At 46.6% G+C, this 26851-nt stretch overlaps 1 protein-coding gene across 1 annotated transcript; it reads left to right on the top strand.

Annotated features, from left to right (window-relative positions):
- The first annotated feature begins 525 nt into the window (after positions 1-525).
- LOC119381942 (beta-scruin) lies at positions 526-19092 on the top strand. Its single transcript, XM_049412945.1, has 10 exons — positions 526-611; positions 1993-2201; positions 2578-2694; positions 4204-4390; positions 8650-8862; positions 9495-9841; positions 13718-13770; positions 18056-18148; positions 18825-18947; positions 19057-19092. Exons 1-10 carry the CDS (start codon positions 526-528, stop codon positions 19090-19092), a joined length of 1464 nt encoding a protein of 487 aa, XP_049268902.1.
- The last annotated feature ends 7759 nt before the right edge of the window (positions 19093-26851 follow it).

Below are 26851 nucleotides of genomic sequence, written 5' to 3'. Positions count from 1 at the left end.
GAAACCGCCGAGAGCAATGTCAATGACTGCGTCTTGTATTTTCAACCATGGACTCCGTCACTAGTTCCGGCTGCGCTTCGGCGCCAGGGTTAATCGCGGAGGCTACGCTGCACATGCGCTGCTGTTGCAGACGATACGGCATACCGAATATGACATCACCGTGTTCGCTCAGGGTCTCAAGAATCCCTGCGGCCACAGCGGCTGCTTTTGTAAAAAAAAAAATACTATTTGCGTTTACTTTTTAGAACTTTCATATCGATTTTTTTAATTCATCCAAGAACAAACTGGGATTATACACTTCAAAGTAATCTTTTAGGTGCTTAAGCTTCTCTTTATTAGAATAATCCACACGCTTCTTAATCAATGCATGGCGTTGGGTATAGCCACTATTATTGATGTGAAGAAGAAAAAGAAGCAGTAGACATACGCCAATCCATCGGCTGAGGATAAGAAGAAGAAGAAGAAGCCGGCCAGCGGTGAGCGTGCGGGCCTGGCCTCCGTTCCTTCTGGTAGCCTGTACCCAAAATGTTAGGCTGGGGCAAGAGGTCGACCCCGTCGGGCCTGGACATGAGTGCCAGTGGGATGTCCTCGCCTTCAAAGAAGGACGGCAGGTGAGAATACACATTTACGCTGTTGCCGTATTAGGAGTGGGCCCTACCTCTCCTTGTCTTCATCTGTGGTCGCTTTACGACCAAACGAATGTCTTGGGAAAAGCTTGAAACATGCGAAGCGGCAAAATTCAGCTACGGCACTCTCTTGAACCTCGGCAAGGTACGAAATCCTAAGGCCACCCGTACAGAAGCAATTTCGTTAGACAGGTCACAACACAGGTGTCACAAGGGCACTATTGATCGCGCTCAGCGTATCCGAAGCAAGCTTGATCTGGATGAGGTACTGCTCATCCCGTCAGCCTGGCTCTCAGATTGAGATTTGGCTGATATCAGAGCCACACGCGCTGCGGATTCGTTTGGACCGTGTAGCAGCGATCATACTTGATGGTGGTCAAGAAATCCGACGACCCGGAACGACCCTGATCACGATCATTAGTCCAGGTGGGGCACCTGCATAACAACCTTTGAATAACTTTATTGTTAGCGTGTTTGGAAGAAGGTACGTGCTAATGGGTGTACGCGCCTCACTTTCGTTTTGATCTGACTACCAATGTTTGATAATTCGCCATCTCACCTGGCGTATACCATGACAGGCTGGCCGCTGTAATCTAACCTTTCCAGATATTATTCATTACTCTTCTTCCTGTTGTGTTCTTTCGTAGCCGCAGTCTCAAATGAAGTATGAATACGTTCTGTTTTATGAATTCGTACGTAGTGACGGCTTGATTTGATGGCCACAGAGGCAAGGTATAGGCAATGGCGAGCACACTATTAGCTCTAAATTATGGGAATAAGAACGTTGAGCCAGCAGGGCGCGCGTTCCATTTGTGTATTGTGGACTTCGTTTTAAGGAGGATACAGGGCTTCGATTACAGGCGGTATGAAGGATGTGGTGAAAGCCGTAAGAGCTGAGACAAATTGAGAAGAAGCTGTCGCCACCCTAACAGCTTCTTTACAAAGGAAGGGTGCGGAGTGGTCGAGTGTATCCTGTCGTGTGCAATATTAACTTTTTTGGGGTGAAGTTCGGAAGATTCTAGGAGATTCGTTGCCTCGACTCTCAGCTGAATTTACTTGGAAATAATAAATATAACATAAAAAATACAATGAAAATAACGTTTCCGCTCGTAGCGCTAGTACTGTCTGGCGCAAACGGCTGAAAACTGAAGGGCGGCTACCAATGGTGGTGAAAATATAGCGAACTATAGAGCGGTAGAATTGGCAGTGAGCAGATAGAAAGTACTACTGTACTTTCGATGTCAAGAACGTGTCGAACAAATGCAAGCCGAACATTCCAACACAACAAAAATATTACCCCCTCCGTGCTGTATTCATCGCACATCAGAGAGATTTTCATTTTTTAAGATGTTGTGACATATGGCAGAGTATCACTGTGGCTCAAGTGTGCTTTAACCGTTCTGCAACACACTACACCGCCAATGAGTTCCTCGCTGAGCAAGCACATTCGCAGGAATGCCAGGGAGGAGGAGGCCCAGGAGGTATCACTCGTGGGCAAAGTGCAGAACTCGGATTCGGCTGTCGTGGTTGTACTTGGCGGCACCGACCTCCAGGAACCAGACAACACCTCGGCTGGTACAGCGCTAGTCTCATCTAATATGAAGGATGCGTGATTGGTTTTGCGTCGCGTAAATTTAATTCGGTGACGCCTTATGTCAGATATTGGTATGGAACACTGCTGCGTGAGTGAGGAGTCAAGGATCAGGTTCACAGCTAAGTTGCACAGTTGTCACTTCAGAGATAAATAAATATGCTAATTGCCGACGCATTATGTTTGTCATACTTAGAAAAAATAGCTAAATTCTTGATTTTCTCTCGGAGGCGCTTTGGCCGACTATTTTGGCATCACGCAAGGAAATGTGTGTTTAGCAGGCAGATTTCGTCATTTCGCGCTATTCTGTTTATGCTAAGTTTACCGGTGTCCATAAAAAAACTTGTTGTTACAATGCAGGAAAGTCGTCGTACGTGTTCAAGCCTCAGCTGAACCAATGGCTCGCCATTCCGCCGTTGCCCGAACCACGAAACTACCACGCCATTGTTTACTACGCAGGCTGCATCTACGTTATCGGTATATGAAACAGACTAAACTTGCTCGTTCGGCAGTTCATTAGAACCTGGAAGGGAAGATATTATATACGAGAGCATTCCATTTCCTACCCTTACTCTTATTGGCCTGTGTGAATTTTTATCTGACCCCAATATGGCTTATGCGGGTCCTCAACTAAACTGCCCCTACCGACGCGGAAGTTACCGAGTTTCCTGTCTATAGACTGTTACGTAAGGCATATGGGCGCCGCAATGTCATGGGCTGTTAAACGAATGTTTTCTTATTTTTGTATCCCCTGACGTGAACTGATAGTCAGGAAACGCCGAATGCACCAACCGAGCAGTTTTCATGTGTATACGCCCTCTGTAACACTGTTCGCTTAGTTGATGAAGATAAAACTTAGCAGCCCAGCATGGCGGCACCAAAGCCCGTCCGTAAAATAGGCTATACCATAATGCGTTAAAAATAAACACAATGCTTCGGTATTCTGGATGGAAATAGCACACATAATAAGGAGCACACTTAATTACCTAATAAATAAAATCTCTCGATGTTATCGTTTTTTTCCCAGGGATTTGTGGTCTTGTGCGCCTGTTCGGTCGCTCCCGCATTAGCAAATTGCTGTTCTATTTCGCACTAATTTTCATACTAACAAATTACAGTTCAGTTCTGCACTAATCTCTACCGAATCGGCCATGTCTAGTGGGCACGCCGATTCTACGGAGTGTACCACAGCGAAGCGGTTCGATCCCATATACAGTGTATTACGGTGCCGCCACAAAGTGGGGCGGGCCGGATAACTTATACACAATAATCGTAAGATGGGTTCAGTCAACTGCAAAAAATCCACCGACGATTTCGATTCTGCCTAAAGCGAATTCTGAGCGCAGCTTCGTGTTGGGGCAAGACCAACTGTGCTTGAAGTTTTTGCTTTCCGCAAGGTGTCGACTACACCATAAATCATAATTTTTGTGAAGTAGGACAGCACCGACTGTGTCAGTATTCGTCTTACTGCGGATAAGCGAGGTGCCAGCTACACATCTGTAAGGTATTATGTGCCCATTGTTGATGCTGAATGTGGCTGAACGATTAAGAATTATGGCTTAGCACTCTGCAGTGGGTGGTGAGCATTAAACCACACACTCTTTGCGGAATTAGCATTGTGTGCTTATTGGTTGTTATTTTACTCCTCTGCCATGCCCGACATGGCGTCTGTATAGGGTCTTTTTGCAAATGTGTTTCAAGCAACAGCGTACCTCTACTGTAGAATACTCGACTGGCATCCAGAGAGCCCAGGTTCAAATCCCATTCGATCCTGGGTATTTTTTGTCAGTCTATTTTTCCATGTGTACCGTTCACTTTATATGTCTAACGGTTACGCCACCGACGGCGACGGCGACGCCGCTTTGCCCAGGAACAGGCGCCTAAGAGCTGTGCTCTAAAAAAAAGTTCCTTCATCTTACGTGCTATCACTACGTTCTTTGTGGAACAACGATTGCCAGCCTCAAGCACGAATGCGTCCATCTACAGGCGGCCGCGGCCCCGTGGTCGGGAGCAAGGGAGGACTAGGCCGAGCGCAGCGCTCGGTGTTCAAATTCCACGTGCGCGAGAAGCGATGGGAACGCGTGGCCGATATGCTGCACGCCAGGGCCCTTCACGGAGCCACTGTTGTCTACGAGAAGATCATGGTCGTTGGCGGCAAGGACGACAAGGAAGAGTAAGGAGTGTCGTTGGTCCACCTATCGAAATGTCGGCCGGCCTCTCTGATTTATCTATGTTCATGAAGAATTTATAGCGGATTCCCTTACTTGAATGCGACAGGTGACGCAAAATGTACACGGATGTGAACAGGACACACACGTGTGTATTGTTGTAGCCACGTTAGTGTTAGGGGTAACCATCGGCATAGGCATTAACCGAGCTTCTATAACCGAGCAGTATAAGCAAGACACAAAGTGTTGAAGATTCTACCAAAGCTCATGCTCAGATTTATATCAATACAAGTCATTTTGCTGTTGCCGCGATATGATGGCATGCTTACACAAGCAATTCATCAATTGCTGCTGTCGGTTGCGCCTCCTTATATTTTTCTAGTAAGCTGCTTACTGCTTCCGCCAATGGTTCTGTAAGCGACGCAACTAAAGGTCGATTGACACGTGTTTTGCAGCGTATTGCAAGACAAGTGGCCAGCAAGGTTGTTTTACCAAGGTTCTTCGAACATTTCCGGTGTTATGGGACATCTAGACTCATTTCACAGACCTCTAGTCCTCCTTTAAAAGAATTAGTCCCGTTTGTACTGGCTTTTTCATTGCCCATTGCCTTGGGCACTCTCAGAACAGCTGAAAAGTGCTCGTGCACTGTGCATTACGTTAGCATTAAGGATCCGCAGTCAGACAAAAGCAATTTGATGTGTCAAATTGAACCAGCCTATGGTTCAATTTCGAATTTATTTAGTGGACCTTCTCATAACGTGAAATCTTATCCGAACGCAGCCAAATAAAGACTCGGTAAACACTGCGAATGTACAGAATGCTCTGTATGGCAAAGGAAGGCCAGGGTACCTAAAATACTGTATTAATGGCAATCAGCATGATCACAACTACGACACTTGCATGCCCAGCGCAGCTAGATTTACTATTACGAGGGAAGTAATAAGTAATACACATCGAGCCTAACATCGTCTTTTGTTTCCGCATATAGAGTATACGTTATACAGGAAAAGAAAATACTGCATTGAATGGACAGAAGAGACGCACTGATACGTTCCTTACAGAGTTTTGTGCGTATGTTACGTCTGTTCTCTAGAATAATCGTTCTTGGAGTTAATCTGTTGCCACAATGCTTGTATGAAGCAAAACTTACGGTGTTCTGAAAGGTCTGTTTTGCCACAACTGTCACAGAAATGTCCATCAATATAATCAGTGAACATTATATATCTGAAACACAGCTTGAACAGTTTCTACAGCACGGCGACACCACATGTTTCCCGTGTGCGAGCGTAGATGTTATTTTACTGCATGTGCCCGATCAGCTGAACTGAATGGGCGGCTTGCTGTTACCGCACGTTTTAGTACCATGCCAAAGAGCTGGTATTATAGGTTTGAGGAAAGAAATCTGTCTCACCGCACTGCGAAGCCATGAATGCGATAGCAACAACCAGTAATGTTCTATGAAATAAGACTGGGAGCTAACTCTTTTATATACGGTCGCGCGTAACTCTATAAAACGCTGGTGCAAGAGAATACGGCCTCTCCAGGGAGAGGGGCGGTTTTCGCACAATCTCTTAGCGTTGAGAGCGCACCACGTAGAAGGGTATAAGCTCTCCGCTGATGCGTGCCGGGATAGCGCGTGCGTCTGTGATCGCGACCGCGCCCTTAGAAACAAAGTCCATAGTTGCCGCACGAGCGACCTCAACACCCACTCCCCCCCCCCCCCCCCCCCCCTCCGCTGCCGAGCCCCCCTGCGCGTCCTTTCATGTTCTTCCTAAACGGGCGAGGCGTCTTCTCCCTGCTTGAGCAGCATTCAACGTTCTTGCTGCTGTATATAACAGCAGCAAGAACGAAAAAAAAAAAAACTTCACATGGTCTCTTACGCATTCGTCTTAGACAACTAGAAGGCGTAAGCCATCTTCATTTTCTTCTAAGCCGATGTATGGATCCTCCGCCGCCCTCCTCTGGCAGTTTTGTGCACCAAACCTGGTTTTGCACTGCCTTCGTGATCACCCCACCTTTGACCAAGTTAGAATGTCACGTGGCGACGTCACACATGACGTCCCATTAGGTGACGTCGTTCTGACGTTGTACTGACGTCACAGTGGGGTCACAAATTTACCGATCTGTGACGTGGTGATGACGTCATATGGTGACATCATCACCTGATGATGATGATATTGTGCATCAATCGTGTTGACGCCACCGAGGCGGGACGCCGACGGTCAAATTTCGCGTCTGATAAAGCATCTAAGGCTTTCGCCTTGGAAAGGCACATAGAGTATGACTCGCGAATGCGACTTTAAGCTCAAGCATCCAGTTCGCTACGTGAGTTGACAAAACTGCTGGGTCTAAACAGGTGCCCGTCGTTTCGGCTTTGCACTAGTCATGGTAATTTGACGCGCGTCTCCATCTTCGGGATTGACTTTATTTGTTTTCAACAGTACGTACAAACTGGAACAAACCAGACAGCCAGGAAACCTATTCATTATATCGTTCATTATATGAGACGTCGCAGTAAATACTTAAAAAGAATGACTGCGCGATGGATTTTAAATTGTAAGAAGGCAAAAAAAAATATAAAGAAACAAACATAGGACAGTTTCCGCAGGCCATAGCCGGACGCGCACTCCTTGCAACATGGCTTGCGATGCTATACCGACCAAGCCATTCGGTCGCTTTTGCTTCTTGTTTATCTATTCTCCCTTTTACACTTACGTTTCCAACTTAAGCATTCCAATGTTTGTCTTTCGAGCTTTGTTTACGTGTATATCGCACTGCTAATAACAATAAATGGACAACCTCAAGACAGACAGCTCCCGCGTCTGTGTTGAGGTGGTTCATTCCGTCTTCGTGTCTTCAGAGCAGCCCAGCACGGCACTCCTTTCTATCATCGCTGCAGACAGACAACAATTTAGGTAGGGTGGGATAAAATAAGAAAAAATTATAAATAGAAAATATTTTCAAAAATTTCATTTGATACCACAAAACAACAGAACGGAAACCTTCTTATCGCTGCAAGGCATGCGGCACATATATAGGTTCATGTTTCCTTGCTTCAAAGGCTTTCGTTTTTATATAAACAATAAATGTCACATATGTCTTATTCCTCCCTAAGCTGCGGGGTAAACTAGGTAGTATAATAGCTAAATAGATCAGCTGTCGCAGAAGTAGTATAAAAATCTCACCCCTTTTTAAAGAGATTGCAGTGCAAGCACGTGAGTGCTGAAAGAAAGGCGACGCATGGAAGTAAGAAAGGCAACGAGGGACGCACACGAGCGCTGCCGATCGAGAGTTTGCAGCGCTCGTGTAGTTACGGTGCAAACTCTGTGAAATATACATTGACCAACTCGCTCACATCACCATTCTTCAAAAGTCACGCTTTAACCGTCAATGCTACCTTGATGAACCCAGCCTTTACGTCCCGTGCCCGCAATTCAAACAAAGCATAGCGCTTTGGGGCTCCACAACTGCTTGCACATCAAGCCACCTTTCTCTATATTGTTGAGATGTGTTTCTTGTTTTCAGACAAAACTGGTCGTTTTCATGCCAACACGGCTTTGTGAAGAGCTTACATTTGCAATTCTTTCTATTCTCACGAACGTGTCTGGAGAACATCCTTGGAGACACCGAGCCACTTGCACAAGCTCCAAAGGACTTATGATGACGCGCCAAGGTATATGCGCACCTACCCACACAAGAGGACTGGCCAAGAACATCGGACGAATATAAATATTTACAACCTGAAATCATTCTTGAACTGACGACGTCAATCAGAGTGATTTGTTCTCAGCCAATATTAATGATAGAGCCTTGTCCCTAACAGCTTCCAATGTACCCTGTATGTAGTTGTCATCCCGAGAAGCCCTAGATGATTTTCTCTTGTACGTCCGCACCCCACACGACACTTACAGAGCTAACCTTTTGGCATCTCAAGGCACAAGCCAACATTATAAGTACTTACGCTGTTTAACTTGCGTCAAGTGCCTTCGTGCACGGCTCCGACAATTTCAGCGAGCAGGAGACTTTTGCACGGGTCACGACAACCACGCATTTTTTTCTGCACGTGCTCGCTCCAACACTAGCGACATTTCTTATCAAAATAAATGAACAGCTACCGGAATTTATCAACCAAATGAAAAAAAAGTACTTTTTACTTTCAGACATAAAAGCAGGAAGGACAGATGTCGTAGTTTGCACCATGCATCACTTTGCACCGCCTTACCCTACAACTATGCTTGGAACATGACGATCGCTATCTTCCCAGGATCCTAAGCTCTGTGGAGTTGTACAACCCTGCGTCGGACACCTGGGTTTCGTACCGCCACCTTCCACTGCCCCTCATGGCCTGTGGCGTGGGCTTCCTGGGCGGCATGGTGTACGTGGTAGGAGGGGTTACCACCAAGAAGCAGGTCTTCACCGGCATGGCGCCCGCCGAGGTGTTGTCCACCGTGCACGCCACGGACCCCAACGAGCGCACGTGAGTATATAACGTACCAGTCTCCACCCGTGAATAGATTTGTGGACACCTCACATAGCCAGAGTGAGATTGCATAACGGCAATATTTCAGCAGTGGAGGAAGAAATTGTGGGCATGACAGCTGGGCGCTAGAAAAATAAGGTCCTTACCGCGACCTCGGGTAGGTGATGCTGCAGATGAGGTAAAAAGAAGAAGAGCGCAGCGGAGCATTCCTTTTGCATTCACATTGTTAACCTCAACTTACCCAACCTCATCTAACCCAACGTAGCCTCTCTGTTTCATTACAAATACAGCCAAATGGTTCAGAAGGACGGCAAACACGGTCAAGTGTGGTAGAGCATTAAACGGCCTTCTTAGGCAAGAAAATCTTGATGCTATATAGAACTGCGACAGGGTTGTTCAGCGGATGCAAGACAACACGTGTCGGGAGGTTACCCAATAGGGCAGTGACATAGTGTTTCTTTCTTTGCATACGTCTAATGTTTCCTACAACCACTCAACATCCAAGACAGGAGCACATGTATACCAAAGAGAAGAAGGGTCTTTGTGCTCCATCTGGGATAAAATCGGGTGGCAGTGATGACATGATCATTGTAATGATGATAAAATAACCTCTTTACTGCTACGTGCAGCTGGGTACGACGCCCGAGCCTCCCGGAGCCCCGCGCCTACTGCACCGCTCTCACCATACACCACGAACTGTGGCTCGCGGGTGGCCTCAAACCCTCCGGTCGCGACCCCACCAGTTTCACCGACCTTGTCGACGTCCTCGCGTTCGACTCCTTGCGGGGTCGATGGGAATTCCGCTTCAAACTATCCCGTCCACGTCACGCCGTCGCGGCCGCCAATGCCGACGACCGCGTCTACGTCATCGGAGGAATGACCTGCCTGGAGGGCGCGTCTGTGGAAGACGTGGACGTGTACCACAGACAGCGGCTCTGTTTCCTCGACTGTCAGTGCCTGCCTAGGAAGCTCACAGGTACGTTTGCTGCTCAACTAAATACACGCATGTGGAGTATCTAATCACGACATGATAACGTCAACAAGCAATCTGTATAGCGGAAATGAGAAGGAGCGGAACTTCTATTACCAGATGAAATCAATTCCAACTTTATCCCAACATCCCAGTTTTTTTTTATTGTCACTTTCTACTTGTTAATACAAAAACTTCGAGGAAACATTTTCGAACTTTGAAATAACTTCGAAAAAAGCTACATTTCCAAACGGTTTTTGCTGGACCATGCAACTGTTGAGCCGGCGGCTATAAGCTCTCTTCATGTACTTTTATCATTACAACAGCCAGGATAAGGTTGGCCCGAAACTTCACTTTTATGCGTATATTTCCACGCGCATATCAGAATAGAGAATTCGGGCCCTTTCCTCTTGAAATGATATTGTGCCTGCTGTCATGGAAGTACTTTTACGGATATCGGAAATTCATGCGGTGAATTGTATTACACAAACAATAAATTTAAGGCGTTCTTCGTGGTCCAGTAATGAGATCTGAGTTGTGAAAATCTCCCATTCACTTCGCTCAGTTTGCACGGCCGCCGCCAGATTTTTCGGTGTAGAGTGATCCCCGTAGAATCCGTGGAAGCTTAGCGGATGATAATTATGCAAACTAGAGGTGTGCACGGGCTCCGGGTAGCCCGAAAGCCCGAGCCCGACCCGGCCCGCGGGCCGGGCTCGGGCGGGCCGACGCATTTCCACCTCGGGCCCGGGCCGGGCTCGGGCTACTTGGAGTTTTATCGGGCCGGGCTCGGGCCCGGCGCCAGGCCCGACTCAAGCCCGAAATATATAAAATGAGCGGGAATTGTTTTCCAGCACGCATACAGCGCCTTTTACGCGACCGTCCTTTACCGCTTTTCCTTTCCATTCGCTACTTTAAACAAAATGGGAGCTCTCCGATTATCTCTCTATGTAATCGTCCGCCTGTCCATCTGAAGTTTTAGTCTTCTGGAAAAACAAGCAGCAGAGATATCCCAAGCTTGCCAGGCTGGCAAAAAAGATATTAGCAATTTCGGCGACGAGTGCAAGCAGCGAACGCAACTTCAGTTCGGCGGGCTACATAAAGCAAAAGCGCCGCACTTCTTTGAAGCCGGAATCGTGGGACTATTTGCTGTTTTGCACGACAGTTTGTAATCTGTGTAATACAGACGGTTCGTCGTGTGTCGTTTGATCATATTCGATATGCTTAATAAAATGCCAAATTACCGGAAAACGATGTTTTGTTTTCGGAGAGGAGGAGGAGGAGGAGGAAGGAAATGAAGGAAAGGCAGGGAGGTTAACCAGACGCGCGTCCGGTTTGCTACCCTACGCTGGGGGGAAGGGATGAAGGGATTAAAAGAAAGAAAGAAGAGGGAAGAAGGCACTGTCAGGGTACATATGCACCTGTCCATTGAATGCCTACAAGCGGTCGTTTAAGCCGGTCGATTTTAAAAACAGCAGTAATGCTCGCGTCGCTTTGCTGGCCTGCGATGCGTAGGGCCACGGTCCGAGGATCTTCTCTTCGGAAAACGGTCTGTCGTCTAACTTGTTCAGCGCATCGCGCAGAACGTTTCGTTCGTTCACAAAACGTCCACAGAAACACAGTAGATGTTCTATCGTTTCGTTACTATTGCACGAGTCACATTTTGAGGTGTCTGCCATTCCTACGCGAAAAGAGTACGCCTTCGTGAAAGCTACTCCTAACCAGAGGCGGCACAGTAAAGTTGCATCACGGCGGGGGAGGTGCGATGGAACTTGGAGCTTCCTCGATGGGTCTAGTTCATGCAGGCGACGGTTGCAGACGCTGGGGTCACTCAACCAAGTTTGCGTCATGGTGTCAGCGAACGAGCGTAGACCCTTTGCAGCGTCTGTCCTCGACAAGGGTATTGGGGTTGTCTGGGCATCCTCGTGAGCGGACCGAGCAGCATCATCAGCGAGGTTGTTACCCACAATACCACGATGTCCCGGCAGCCATTGGAACACAACGTCATGTCCCTTCGATAAAGCTTGGTGAAGTGCTTCTCTCATTTCGTTCACTAACTGCTCGTGCACCCTATTGCAGACTCTGAAGGGATGCCTTAGAGTCGCAAAAGACAGCCCACTTTTGAGGCTGGGCTTCCGCGATATAAAGGATAGCAGCACGTAAGGCGGCAAGCTCCGCTGCTGTTGATGTCGTCCCGTGTGACACCCTGAACTTGACAGTCACTTGGCAGGCCGGAATAACAACAGCACCTGTGGAGCTGTCGGCTAAGACTGATCCATCGGTATAAATGTGTGTCCTTTGGCCATACTCCTCGTTGAGTAGTGACAATGTCGCCTGTCGTAGAGCCACTGTCGAATGACGGCTCTTCTTCGTTATTCCCGGAATTGTGAGGCGTACCTGTGGTTGTTGTAGGCACCACGGAGGCGACAGTGGTCTTGCTGTTGGAGTAAAGCCCGACGGAAGGCATTCTCTATGAGTCGAAACAATCTTTGAAAACACGGCTTGCGGTCTCTGTAGTGGCAACGCAGCAATATGGTGACCGGGAACTCGGCAGAGATGTCTAATGTGAGCTCTTAAATTGTCAGTTGGTCGCGTTTACACGCAAGGCCATGACACCATATCCTGTTATTATCAACGGCCAAAATGTCTCGTACCAGAAGAACCATCGCTTCCTAGGTGTGATTATTGACAGGGATCTTTCGTGGAGCGCCCACTACGTTTACTTGAAGAGCAGACTAATTTCCATAGTTCACATAATGCGGTTCCTCTGCGGGAAAACTTGGGGCACATCGATACGTTCCATGATGCAGCTTTACAGAGCACTGTTTCTGGGATTTTTACGTTACAGCTTGCCGATGCTGGCCAATACATGCAAGACGAACATCCGCACCCTCCAAAGTTTGCAAGGCCAGGCACTACGCACGTGCTTAGGATTACCACGCTGCACCTCCACGCACGGGACAATTACGATCGCAAGAGAGCATCCGATTCCAACATACGTTTTCGGAGAGAACCTTCAAAAAGCCGGGCCGGGCCGGGCCGGGCCCGGGATTGTGTTTTCGTACGTCGGGCCGGGCCGGGCGGGCTCGCAGCCCTTTGCCGTCGGGCTCGGGCGGGCCTTCGACAAAGTCAGCGGGCCCGGGCCGGGCTCGGGCTCGGAAATACGGCCCGTGCACAGCTCTAATGCAAACTGCAACATCACAACATCACGTCGTTATAGTTGTGGGTACAAAGGCAGAGAAGGCAAGTTGGACATGCTTCAGAAGTTCGTAGGTGTCACTCGCGTCTTGTATAGCTGCTCTTAGCCAGTGACGCTAGGAAGCGTCATCCGGGACAACTGACTTTTTGTTTGCTTGAGCGAAAATCGTGAAAGGCGTTTATCGTTCCTTGTGTCATGTTTGAGATACATCAGTCATAAGTGCATAAGCTCGCGGCACCTTGAAAGAAAGTTAACGATCTTTGTGTCATCCAGGAAAGACGAGCATACCAGAACACTTAAGCCCACGCAAACAAAGACAGATGGAGGTGATGACAACACAAACGCTTACTTTCAACATTATTTTATCATCTAAAGAAACACTGCTTCTGAGCACGTTCACCTCACGTCGGCATTACAGTCTTGGAACGTCATGAAAGAAAGTGCTCATACTGGGAAGTTGTGCGAATAAATGATTAGTCGGAAGTAAGCGCTTGTATGGTGATCACCTGCCTCTTTCCTTGTTTGCACGCGCTTAGCTGTTCTGCTATGCAAAACCAACTCGCCCAAAAATAGGTGCTCTTAAGCACACTAGGTTCTGCACGCTGTCTGTAACAGTCTGCTGAATTGCTTTAAAGAACGTTATGCAATATGGGAAGTTCATAATGCCACCGCGCCTTTCTGTACAGGACTGGCTGCCGTAACAGTACCGCCGGACACAAGGGATGAAGCGGGTCTTAAGGTAAAGCGCTGCTCATGTTTCCTTCTGTTTTCGTTCTTGCAAGGCTGGAGGCGTGATTGCGCGATGATTGAGATGAGCAACTAAGGCAACAGCTAGCGAAAGGCTGCTGCAGGGTGATTCCACGTAAGATCGAAGAAACTATGGCTGGTCGACCTCTTAAATTTATTTCAAAATTTTATATATTATTGCCTGATGAGTGGAAAGAAGAGATCCGCAATTCGTTTTGCCGCCAAAAATTTTTTCGAAGCACAGGAAATCAATAATGACGGAGAGGTGGAGTGGAGCGGTCATCCGCTCTGCTGTTTTGGCCAACTTTCGTTATGAATTGCAAAAAATATATTAAAGTTAGGTAGCTGGAATTTCTTAAACTAAATATACGCATGTTTTCGCTTCTCCTCGGGTATTTTTAGTTTTTATGTGTAGTGTAGATTTTTTTATAAAAAACCTCAAGATTGGCCCAAGAAACGTTATTTTCTTTACTTTGAACGTCTTTATCTCAACAACGCCTTGTAGCAGAGCGACAAAAATTCCGCATTACGTTCTTCGCATTCTTATCTACTAAACCGACGAATCTTATATTTGTATAACGTTTCAGTGAAGAGATATGATCGGACTAATTTCAAGAAAACACCGAACAGTGGAAACTTCTGACGACAATAAAAAAAAAAACAATTTTTTACATTTCTTAAACTTTGTCCACTTATTCTCCTCCACGTCAGCTTTCACAGTCATTAAAACATGTTGCATAATGTCGTTGCGCTAATAGTTACGGCCCCTATTATAAGACCCCTAGGCAAGGATTAGCAATTCCGACTTCTTGCCCAGCAAGTGTATAAAATGTAGGCAGTATTGAATTTCTCTTTATTAAAAGGCCAGCAGTACCGAAAGAGGTGTTGCCGGCACTGAAGACATTAATTTTGAAATTATTTGGTCACTACAGCGCCCACGAGCGCGGGGCTACCGAGCAGGCGCGCGCGCACCCGCGATGCTCGTTGTAAGAGACGGCGCAGTGAGAGCTCGTTTTCGCGTCCTCAGACCGATTGAGTTCGAAACAGCAACGCCCCTCGGGTGACTTGAACGCACGTGCACTGGAGCTTTGCTATTCTATCCGTCCTCTGTTCGCATCGCAGCTAGGCGCTGATAAAACGGCGGAAGTGGAAGCAAGATGAAAACGCTATGAGCTCTCGCTTCACGCACGCTGCTGCCACAGAAACTGCGCTGCGCCAGTTGCGATCAGTGGAAAGCATGAACGTGGCGCTCCAGTGGCAAAGCAAAATATGGAATGTCAAAGGAAGGAAAAGCAAAACTATCGGTAACCGGATGCGCTTGCCTATCTTAGATGTCGGCAGCAGACGGCCTGAACTGGCCGCGCGTTCGGTGCGCTGTTCACACTTCATTCAGCGCGGAAAATTCTTGAACTTTGCTCTTGCCCTACACCTCCTGTGCGTCTCATGGCGAGAAAGTATAGCTCTGAATGAGTATATTGTGGAGAGTACCTTTCGAAGCACAAGAAGCTTAAGGGGGGACATTGCTCTTAAAATTTTTTTCTCATTTCTTGATCGATTTTGATGATACTTGGCTTGGTGAGTTTATGTATATTTGTGCGCTGATTTCAAATATGCAATTACTTTTCTGGTATAACCAGTAGTTCCTAAAATACAAAATATTTCATGTGCCTTTTGGGGAGGCAGATTTTTTTTAACAAAGAGAGTTACAAAGTAAATCAGCACATCACAATAACCTGTAATCAGAACTGAGTGCAACGAAATAAAAATAGATGTTCTAAGCCCATTAGAACAAAAGTTACAATATGTTGAACATTCACGAGTGCATCAATTTCAAGCTGCGATTTCCCTCGCGAATGTTCAAGATACCATAACTTTTGTTCTAATGGGCTTAGAACATCAGTTTTTGTTTCATTGCACTCAGTTCTGATAACAATTTATTGTGATATGCTGATTTACTTCGTAACTCTCTCTGTTAAAAAAAATTCTGCCTCCCCAAAAGGCACATGAAATATATCGTATTTTAAAAACTACCGGTTATACTAGAAAAATAATTGCATATTTGAAATCAGCACACAAATATACATAAACTCACCAAGTATCATCAAAATCTATCAAGAAATCGATCAAGAAATGAGAAAAAAATTTTAAGAGCAGTGTCCCCCCTTAAGGGGGGACACTGCTCTTAAAGGAGTACTGACGCGAATTTTAAAAAATTGCGGATTGTTGCTCTAAATAAAAATACTGATGTCGAGAAACCTAAAACGACTATTGTGGTGCCTGGGAATGCATCGTATATATTTTAATTAGCGCCACCTTAAAAAGACACTTTCGGTTTCGATATCGAGTGGCTTCTCAGCGTCGTTTCATAGCAATTTGACGTCACGGAGATACAGAAACTCACGACGTACTAGCGGAAAATCCGTCATCTGCTCGTGGTGCACATAAACAACGATGAGTGAATTGTCGTCCAGTGACCCTTAGCGATTTCTACGATTTAGGTTATGTGCAGGACGCAGAACTCGCAAAATCGGGGGAACTGTCCTGACTAATCGGGATAATGTCCTTGCAGTGGGGCTGGCTTGCAGATGCTCAGCGGCGAAAACTTCAAAGTCAAATTAAAATATTTATACGTGTTCTCCGACCCCAGTGTGTGAACAGCGTTGACACTGCATACCAAGACGCAAAAAATGTCCCTTTTGCGATGTCTCAAAATGGTGTGAGTACTCCTTTAATTATTGCAAAGAAGCCAAAATTTCGCAGAGTTACCTACCTAGACACAAATGCTTTGAAGGAACGTTTAACGCCCGAAAGATCAGTGACTGTCAGTGAGATGGACTACTTCTGCTAGGGGCCGTAACTATTAGTGCAACGACATTATGCAACATGTTTTCAATGATTGTGAAAGCTGATGTGGAGGAGAATAATAGGACAAAGTGTGAGAAATATAAAAAATGTTTTTTTTAATTGTCCTCAGAAGTTTCCATTGTTCGGTGTTTTCTTGAACTTAGCTCCATCATATCTCTTTACTGAAACGTTATATAAATATATGATTCGGCAGTTCGGTAGATAAGCATGCGAAGAACGTAATGCGGAATTTTTGTCGCTCTGCTACAAGGCTTTTTGAGATAAAGACGTTCAAAGTAAAGAAAATAACGGTTCCTGGGCTAAATTTGAGGTTTTTTATAAAAACATCTACACTACACATAAAAACTAAAAATACCTGAGCAGAAGCAAAAGCATGCACATATTTAGTTATTGAAATTTCTGCTACCTAACATTAATGTATTTTGTGCAATTCATAACGAAAGTTGGCCAAAACAGCACAGCGGACGACCGCTCCACTCCACCTCTTCGTCATTATTGAATTCCTGTGCTTCGAAAAAATTTTTGGCGGCAAAACAAATTGCGGATCTCTTCTTTCCACTCATCAGACAGCAATATATAAAATTATGAAATAAATTTAAGAGGTCGACCAGCCATCGTTTGTTCGATCTTACGTGGAATCACCCTGCGATGTACTGTAACAAAAAACAACTGTTTTACTACAGCCTGAGAGCTGCACGGCACCAAATATTCTAATATACTTTTGCCGAACTGCACACCGTGCTTCATTTGCTATTTCCTTATGTAGTGAAGTCTTTGGCAACGAATGGCGTCCAATACTGGGTATTGTGTGATGGCGGTGTATTGATTGCTGGCTTACAGTATTTCACGTTGCGCACATGTTACTGTAATGAATCCGAAGTGTCGCGTTAGCGAGTGCCTCACAATACTATCAGTTATCGACGACAATTATCGCTTACTCTGTACAGAGAGTCCTTACCGCTATGAAGAACACGCTGAAGCTGTTACACAGAGCTGTCACCTATTTTATTGAGAATATTTATTAGAAGCGGGCTGTTTTAGTGCCCTTGGCATTTAGTTTCGTTAAATACCTCAGGGAGAATCTCACACGCTATGCTATAAGAAATGAAAAGTAATAAACACCGATACCGTGCTCAATTTCGTCGCTAAGAGGATAACACACTCAACTGGGCAACTGTGCGCCCCAAAAAATAAGAAAATACAATTTCAGTTTTTATCGGCCGTTTACCACGCGTGTTTGAGAAGCAAGCCTATACATTTCCTTCAGTTCCTAATATAACGAGACAGGAAGACACAATTCAATTTTGTCACTCTAGCTATTCCATTCCCGACGTGTGAGAGTCGTAATAAAATGTGAATCTTCTTCTCGTGAGACCACGTTATCTTTCCTCGGCTTTCTTTGCCTCAACCAGAGTGGCGCGAGCTCGAGAGCCCCGTCATCGCTGAAACTGGACCAGGGCGACCAGGACAAGAGGCGGCCGCCGCACAAGCCTCCTAAAAATTTGGTCAGTAGAAGTAGGAATGGTCGCTGCCGCAAGGTCTCCCGATGAGCATGAACTTTTTCCGATAGAAATTGGCCACTGAGTTACTAAACTGTCACCGACATCCAGCTGTTATTACAGTTAAATTCACTGGACAGAATTTTTAGGAATTGCCTGTGAGATATGAAACATTTAATATGGATATGCCGCCCGAACTCGCCTGCCAGTACTCGAAGAGTGAAACGTGCGTCACGAAAGTATCAGCAAGAGCATAATTTGTGAAACACTGGTTATTACTCGATTGTACGTTTAGAATTCTCGCGTCAGCACAATGTCTCCGTCTTCAAGTATTGCAGCTAAAGGAATGTAAGAAATTTGCATGCGGTAGATATGGTGTCTCCGTCTTCAAGTAATGTAGCTCAAAGTGTAAGAGTGTTGCCTGCGGAAGATATATCTTTTAAAATTGTTGTTCCGAAATACCTCTAATATTTGGACAGCTTGACATTACAAGCCAACTATATTGCATTTAGGCGCGCTTTTCCGAGTCGCTTATGCGGAGCAGCCCACTGCGGCATGCCCACTAAACAGATCGCGTGTTTGGGTGTATAATTTCGCCGTTTCCTCTCGGCTAAGTCCACTGTGTTTAAAAATCTCACATTTTACGTGTTGAAGAATAGGATGACGCATTTTCTTCACGCAGTACGCGGACAAAGACCGTTCAGCCGAGGAAATCGAAGTGCCCCCAGAAGTTCGCACCAAGCTAACGCCTCGTCCCCGGCGGCCTAGAACAGACGCTGGTGACGTCGAGGAGAGCGCCGAGGGTGTGCGTATGAATTACATGCACTGTAAGAGGGAATACACAATATTTGAAAATAAAATGCTGGCTCATCGAATTTTTAATGCAAGATCAACTGCTTGGTTCACTGTGATAGAGAGAATTTATGTTCGTGCGGGCCACAGATGCATGAGCAGTAGCGTGATCAACGGGGGAGTGCGAATAGTGAAATTTAGAATAGAATTGAATACCAATACTAATCGACTACTATTCGAATAGTTTTGAAGCAGTAGGCAACCATTTTGAAAGCAGCTCTAGAAAGATAATATAACCATTTTCAAAACAGCATTCCACAACGTTTTATCTGTAATAAATATTCACAAGCTTTAACAAAGGGACATTACGATTATTTTTAACCGACACAAGTACCACAAACACCACACATTCGACAGAAACACGGGAACTGTGGTCTCTCCTCCATCCTCCTAGTATTCAAGGCATTTTTATCTCTAACCCTGCATAATAAATAATTGCGTTCTCCTTCAAAATCAACCTGATTTCGTCATGGGTCAATTTAAAGCGCTGTAGGCAGCATTGTATATATAGCAGTGACTGGGAACTGCATGCGTCAACAAATATGTGCAGCTGCTGCAAGTCGCTTCTCCGTCGTCCATTTCTTTTTCTCGTTTGTGGTGCAGGGCCATTGGCCGCCGGGTCGTTTAACCCTCGACTCGAAGACCTTTCTGGGAGTGGAGACGCTGAAGCTTCGTACTCCGCTTAGTCGACCCAGCCTGCCACGCTTCTACCACTACGTCCCCACGGCGCCCGCGAACGACCCGCACAGCGGCATCACCGTTCGCGTCGACGACGACTTCAAGCGAACAAAGTGAGGACGCGTGTATAGAGAAGAGGGGCCGCATTATACGATTAATGGGCAGATCAAATTACACAAAGCGATCGATGCCTCGTAATAAAAGAAGTGTCGGTCTGATTTGTCACCAAGTATCGGCTGCCAAACGAACTAACATCCTACTGATAAGAGATATCAATGCTGATGGCATCGATCCTCCCTTCCGAACTTTTCTGCATCTCACGCGGTGTTGCGCTGCCTTCGGGTTCGGCCGACGTTTGACCAGGCAACCACATCATGTGATATCGTCATGGTATATGACGCCATGCTGACGTCGCAAATGTTGGCGACCTGCGATTTCACAAATAACGTAACTATGACGTCAGCAGTGGTTCCGTGATTTCTAAGCCGTATTCAGTTGATGCGGACTGCGCCGAGGGCAGTGTTGTACGAACGGCGTTCCAAGGAACGACGTTCCAGGAACTAGTTCCTTTTTGGAGGAACGGGGGAACGCCACCGTTCCATTGAGGATCGGTGGAACTGTAACGGTAACTCGTTACGTTTGCGTAGGAACGACTGAGGGAACGGCGTTCATTCTGTAAACGTTCCTTGGTATTGAACAGGCGCACGCACGCAGCACATCATGCATGACAGGGCGGATGGGCGACAGCGTTATAGGTACTTGACTATGCTGCATCCCGATTTTCACTTTAAGCATCCACCAGGGGCGCAGGGAAGCGCGCGATGACGAGACCGACCGCGTGCGGCAAGAACACCTGATTTTTTTTTTGCTTGAGCCAGTCTGACAGCAATCAAGGGCCGTTCTGGAGTGTAGACACACATTGGAGAACTTCTTCTCGTCATTCGGGAATTATAGAACCCCATTGTAAGGCCGGCGCCAGGAAAAGGAGCGCTATTTTTTTTACCTCCGTGACTTTTGTTCGGACAACTCAAGAGCAACTTTTAGGGGCGAAGCTCCTTAAGGCGGCACCCGTTCGTCCCTCGTAGTCGTAGTCGTAGTAGTCGTAGTGCGTAACCAGTCTTACGCTTTGACCTCCAAGGTGGTGCCGGTGGGAGATTTTTCCTGTGCGTTGTTGAACAATAAAAAATTCGCAGCGTTAGCTAAAAGCCGACTTCTTCTGTCTCCCATTCCCATTAGCAGCCATTGTTTACCTCCAAGGTAGTGCCTGGTGAGATTTCTCCTGTGCGTGATTAAACAATAAAAATTTTGTTCAAAACGCCGTTGATTGATGAAATAAACCAACGAAAGACGCCAGATGTTTTGTAAAAGCAAAACGAAAGAACGCCAGATGTTTCTAAAGCAAAACGAAAAGATGCCAGCTGCTTAACGAAAGACGCCAGATGTTTTCTAAAGCAATGGTTTTCTAAACAATGAAAATTCACAGCGTACATGTAAAATCAAAGTGAGCTGCAAGTCGTCATAACTCATCGAACCTTTAGTATAAACGCGCCCGATCTCACGTCGGTGATGATGTACTGGGCAGAATTCACGGAAGGTTCACGGTTTACCGATGAACCTCCGCAGCTTCGCCCACTCATCATCATTCACTCCGTGGATATGCTGTGATTTTTTCTTTGTGTGTGTGTGTGTGTGTGTGTGTGTGTGTGTGTGTGTGTGTGTGTGTGTGTGTGTGTGTGTGTGTGTGTGTGTGTGTGTGTGTGTGTGTGTGTGTGTTCGGGCGGTTCTGCTTGTTCTGCTACGCGTCCCCGTGGTCTTGTCGGCAGAGGGCAAAGTGGAGGATGATGATGATGAAAAAACATTTATTATAAAAGAGAAAAAAAAAAGAGAGTTTGGGGGCCAAAGCATGACCCCGGTACATGGTCGGCGTCCCTAGTCCGGGACACCGCATGACGAGGCCCCGTCTCGCGCCCGTCGCACCAGAGCCCGTTGCGACTCCAGTGAGGAGCAGTTGAGGAGGGCAGTCTCCCATGCCTCTCGTGAAGGGGTAGGGGAAGGGGGCAGGTCGGGATTTTTAGTACATGCCCACACCATGTGGAAGATATCGCAGGTCTCCCCACAGTGTGGGCACCGCCCATCCGTGTTTGGATCGTAGTGCTTTAATATTGCAGGGCAGAGTAGAGTACCTGTCTGCAGGCGCCTTAGAGTTCACTCATCCGCCTTACTTAGCCCCTTTGCAGGAGCCGGGAAAAGGCGGTGAGTGTGAGCCAGCTTACCGTAGTCGAGGCGCGTGCGCATGGTTCCGCGGAGTCCTCGAACGACGCGACTCCTCATCGCGAATCTGGTGTTTGATGCTCATGGGACAGAGAGCAGGGAATCGGAACGCTAGAGGCCGCAGAGAGTGAGTGAAGCAGCGACTTGCTAACCACCGAAATCCCGTGCGGTGGCCTTCCACTGCACATGAATGGTCTTGGGCCCAACGTCACGGTGGGGCCCAAGTTACGCTTTGGTTCCATGCCTTGGGAGTGATCGCCTTGCCGCGTGCATCGTACGATTCCGACGTTTTATTGGTTTTATGTTCACGCGTTCTCCAACTGCGAAGCTTCGGCCCGTTTCCTTGGAATGTTTTTCTCATCCCGCGGTCTTTTGCGGCTGGTTCAATCGTCTCTTTAGTATCTCGTGCATGCCGCCAGCAGCTATCGACAAATCTGTGTTTTGACACCCGGTTGCGTGAAAGGCGGGAAAGAGGACCGAAACGCAGTGGACGTGGGTTCCGCAGTGGCGCCTGCCCGATGCCTTCGATGGTAGCGTTTGGGCAGGCATCCCTTCAACATGCTAGTTATCTCCGCGGCTATCAGTCTAAAATTTTTGTTACAGTTCAGTTCGACAGCCGCCGCACCGATAACGTCTGCTATGCAGTAAACAATACGCGTAGTACATCACGCGCTACATTCTTGTTGAGCCCGATGAACCTGTCCTCGCCCCGACGACCTCGGTTGACTTTGTTCCTATTTGTGTACAACATGGCAGTACTCTCAAGCGACTCGATGGAACGACTCTTCAGCACTGGCAACGAAGTGCTCACGAGAAAACATTCGTTTGTCGGATACTAACATCGAGATGCAGCTCTTGCTGAGTGCGAACAAGGGACTTTACTAAGCTGCGAATGTGTATTCTGTACATTATTTTCTACTTACACTGGAGTATTGAATCAGCGCTCATTAAACACCTATGTATTGTTCCTTTTGCTGCGGTTTGCTGTGCAACATCGACAACTGGGCTAGTTGCTAAGTTGGGAAATTGCTTAATCATAATGGATCCTGTGCAAGAAACTTACTTATATTGATGCACGTGTGGACATTTCTATTTGAATATCTGAAGCGCAGCATTCTGACTACGCATTTGAAGACTGACGTGGAAAGTGCAATATGTGCTGTACTTGCTATAGATAAGCACGAAATTTGCAGTTGTACATGTCTGCGGTATGGCCGGTGGTCTCTAAAAAACCTTTCTAGCAGCGTTTCTTTTGATTCTTGTTATCTACGTATAACCTGCTGCCGCTGTTGTCACATTCGTAAAATATATGTAGTTCGATGTGAGCTTTAAATTGCTCACTTTATTTTACCTTAAAATTATCCGGCGGTGACCGGCACTATATTTTGATTAAACACTGAAATGTAACGTTAATGTAACGACACGTTCCAATTTTTGAAATGTAACTGGAACGAGTTCCTTTCGCATTAAAGGAACTTGTAACGGGAACTCGTTCCAAGATTGCGAAGGAACGAGGAACGAGCTTTCGTTCCTGTTTTAGAGGAACGTGTACAACACTGGCCGAGGGTCACTTTTCGGTTTTCATGAGGAATCTAAGGCTTTCGCCCTAAAGGGCCCCTTCACCACCCCACGTTCATTCACGACGAAGTGGTTTCACTCGCCTTCACTACCGTTCCTAGAGGCCATGTCTCGCCCTCGCAGTGTACCATGTCAGCACTAAGAGTTGAGCCTATCAAGATTTCGCACTTGTCGGCTACCCGCTGTTATCTCCATATGCGCAGTCGCAAACACAAAAAATGAAGTCAGTTAATTGCGCACGATAGTCACGCGAGGCAAGGAAGAACGGATGGGCGGCTGCATTGCAAAGCAGTGTAGGAGACAATACACATCTGATATCTCACGTATATGGACCAATCGAGAGTACGTACTGTATAGACGTCACAAATCTCTGTTCTGCGTCACGAAGTGCGCCAGAAAGAGGAGGAACGCAAGGAGAGAATATTGCACTTGTTTTTTGTATTTTCAGAGGCTGGTGAGGGGCCGTTTAAGAATGTTCGCCACTATGGAGGCTTTGAAACGTTACAAATGAATACTCCAACATCTTAAGACAGCCTGTCATAAATTACTCGTTCACTGCTTAAAGGGAAACGTATTTGCAGGGAAGTGCTTGGACTACGCGACGCCAGTGGACTTCCGGCTTTCGCCCGGAAGTTGCGGAGGGTCAAAAAGGTGCAGGATGAGACACTTCCGATCATCCTCACCTTCGGCGGTCTTGACCCGAGAGATCCGCTCAACTATGCTAACGGCAAGTTCCTTCGACAACCACAGTGATTAACCTAATCCTTAGGCTAAGGCTGACTGGCATTGAGCCAAGGCTGGCGTTGCCCTTTGTCTTTTAATATAGTTATCCGTTGTGGAATTGAAAGCTACGAAAGTGTGGGGTGTCTGAATCATTGTTTTCACAGGAGGAGGGAAAAAAAATAAGTGTATGGAGATATCACAAGCTATGCGAGTTAATATGACGAGAATCACTTCGCGGATTACTCATTACCTAGCATTTTCCTAGTTCGTTTTAACGCGATACAACGCACATACCCCATGCGCGCACACGTCTAAGCAAAAGAACGTTAACTACCCATGATAGGCAATTACCAAGAGTGATTGACATAGAGTGCTAAAGCGAACTTGTTGGTGCATACTGAACTTCGTAAAAAAGCTCCTGGGCTTGTCGCTTCTTCCTTTTTGCAGTCTTAGCGCTGTTTTTCCGAAGTTCAGGAATAATTGAATACGCTCATATATCACTCACATTTATCAAATATGCGCATATTATTGTACATAATTACACACGTACAATATGGAGTTACAAAAGTGTGACTAATGCATTTTTGTTTTGCGAACAAAAACTACAAAAGTAAGGTCCTTTTTTTTCGTCATTATATATACTACCTTCTCAGAGGAGCGATATCACGTGAAGGCACTTGAGTATTGTTGAATATAGTGATCATAAATATGTGATACCTTGGAACCGTTCACATTAAATGTTTTAGCACGTTTCACGTAACGTACGGACAGCCAACCATTTAGGTCATTGTATACCTAACTCTGTGACCAGAGTAACTATAAATTAACAAACTGACTACGAATTAACAACGTATAAGCACAGTGGCTGAAGAATCCCCAAACACTGCTGAATCTTTTGACGCGTACTCATCTGGGCGACACGCACATTCTCGTGCATGGTGCCTGACTGAACAGGACGCGTAGTCCTCCACTACCACGTGCTGAAGAACCGCTGGGATCTGTGCGGAATGATGCCCGAGCCGCGCAGCTACCACGCCACCGTGCTCATCGGAAACACAGTTTACGTCACCGGTAAGACGCCGTGTCACGTGACGTCAATTGAACTATTGCAGGGTGTGTACAAGGAACAATGTAAGACCAATTGCTCAGCAGTGCCGTAGCCAGAAATTTTTGTCAGTGGGGGGGGGGGGGGGGGGGGGGGGGGGGGGGAGGGGGGCTCAACTATACTTTACGTATGTTCCTGCGTGCGTTTGTATATGTTCGCGTATGGAGGCTATACACATGCAAAACTGAAAAAACTTCGGGTGGTGAGCACCCCCACCACCCCTACCCTCGTGGCTATGCCAATTTACTGCGTTTATGCGCCGACATTCGAAAAAAATGTGTTTTGCCTATACAGTGCGTGTAGCAATGGTAATATTTTGATAATGGCAGATTCTTCAACTCGTATCAATATATCCAAGCAAAATGAGCCTTCGTGATTACAAAAGCAATATTGTGTAACAAAGAAGTTTGTCCGCAATTTACATGCCGCATGATGCATGAAGACCCCAATGACAGTAGCCGTTCAGAGGCGCAAGTGTCGGGGAAAGGGGAAACTGTGGTGCGCCCCCCTCCCTTGCGTGCTTGTCATCATGGGGGAGCGGCCCGTGTTCCCCGGCACGTACAGCCCCACGTCAGCCACCACGCGCGTTTGGTTTATAACATGTAGTAGCCTGAACATGACACGTAGTAGTGAAGTACTCGTAAGTACACTTTCAAAATGTCAACTACAAAATTGAAAAATTGATTTTTATGTGGCTTTATGAATGTGCTAAGCCATGTCGGCGGCAGCACGTCATCCTGGGCACATTGTCTGGGTCGCTAGCCTTCTGTTCCTCTCCTGCGCCAATGGAAAACGTACACCTCTGTCCATTGTGATGGTCTGACATATCCGCAGCCGTGTAAAAGAAGGAAGGCATGTGTGACGACAAAGCACGTTTGGAGGAAACGCGTACTGAGTGTCTATATTATTACTGAAGCATGAGTCACTTATCGATTTGATCCGCAATGTCATTTTCAGCGCCATCAGCTGAGCTTTCTGTAGAGATTAGACGAACCCTTTGGAAGGGTGTCTTGCTGGGCGAGTTGGTACGATAACATCATTAAACGCAGCGCAAGAAACACGGACACAGAAAAGGAGCACACTACACTCTTTTTCCGTGTCCCTGTTTATTGCACAGCGTTTAATGATGTTAACCCTTCGAGGGTCTATGTACACAATTGTGTACATCACTTGTTTTTGCTATTTGTATAAATAAGGGATAAGATAGAGCGAGATACATCAAGCTTTGAAATGAATTGAGCCTCCTGCATAAGAAACTTATCTTCTGTAGCGAACCCTTGGAAATAAGTAATGGGTTGCGCTCTCCAGCGCTTTCTAGTGGGTCGTCCTCTTCGGCTTCTCCTGAGAAGACGCCGCTCGTGCTGAGTCTGTGCCTTGCCGTGACTGTCGCCATTACGTATTGTCGCTGAGTGCCGGCAAATAAACACCTTAACGAATTGGTGGAGAGTGCTGTGCTCCCATACGATGCCCCGGGAGCTTCGATCCCGTACCCTGCCATCTAC

This window comes from Rhipicephalus sanguineus, chromosome 2 (assembly GCF_013339695.2).
Source record: "Rhipicephalus sanguineus isolate Rsan-2018 chromosome 2, BIME_Rsan_1.4, whole genome shotgun sequence".
In the NCBI taxonomy this organism is placed as follows: domain Eukaryota; kingdom Metazoa; phylum Arthropoda; class Arachnida; order Ixodida; family Ixodidae; genus Rhipicephalus; species Rhipicephalus sanguineus.
The sequence above is the reverse complement of the archived record's forward strand: the minus strand, read 5'-3'. Positions and strand labels throughout refer to the sequence as shown.

Excerpts from the sequence above, each read along its gene's own strand:
- LOC119381942 (XM_049412945.1), top strand. The coding sequence starts at position 526 with ATGTTAGGCTGGGGCAAGAGGTCGACCCCGTCGGGCCTGGACATGAGT. Across the intron at positions 4,391-8,649 it reads GGCAAGGACGACAAGGAAGA|GATCCTAAGCTCTGTGGAGT; the intron begins GTAAGGAGTGTC and ends CTATCTTCCCAG. Across the intron at positions 13,771-18,055 it reads GGGATGAAGCGGGTCTTAAG|AGTGGCGCGAGCTCGAGAGC; the intron begins GTAAAGCGCTGC and ends TGCCTCAACCAG.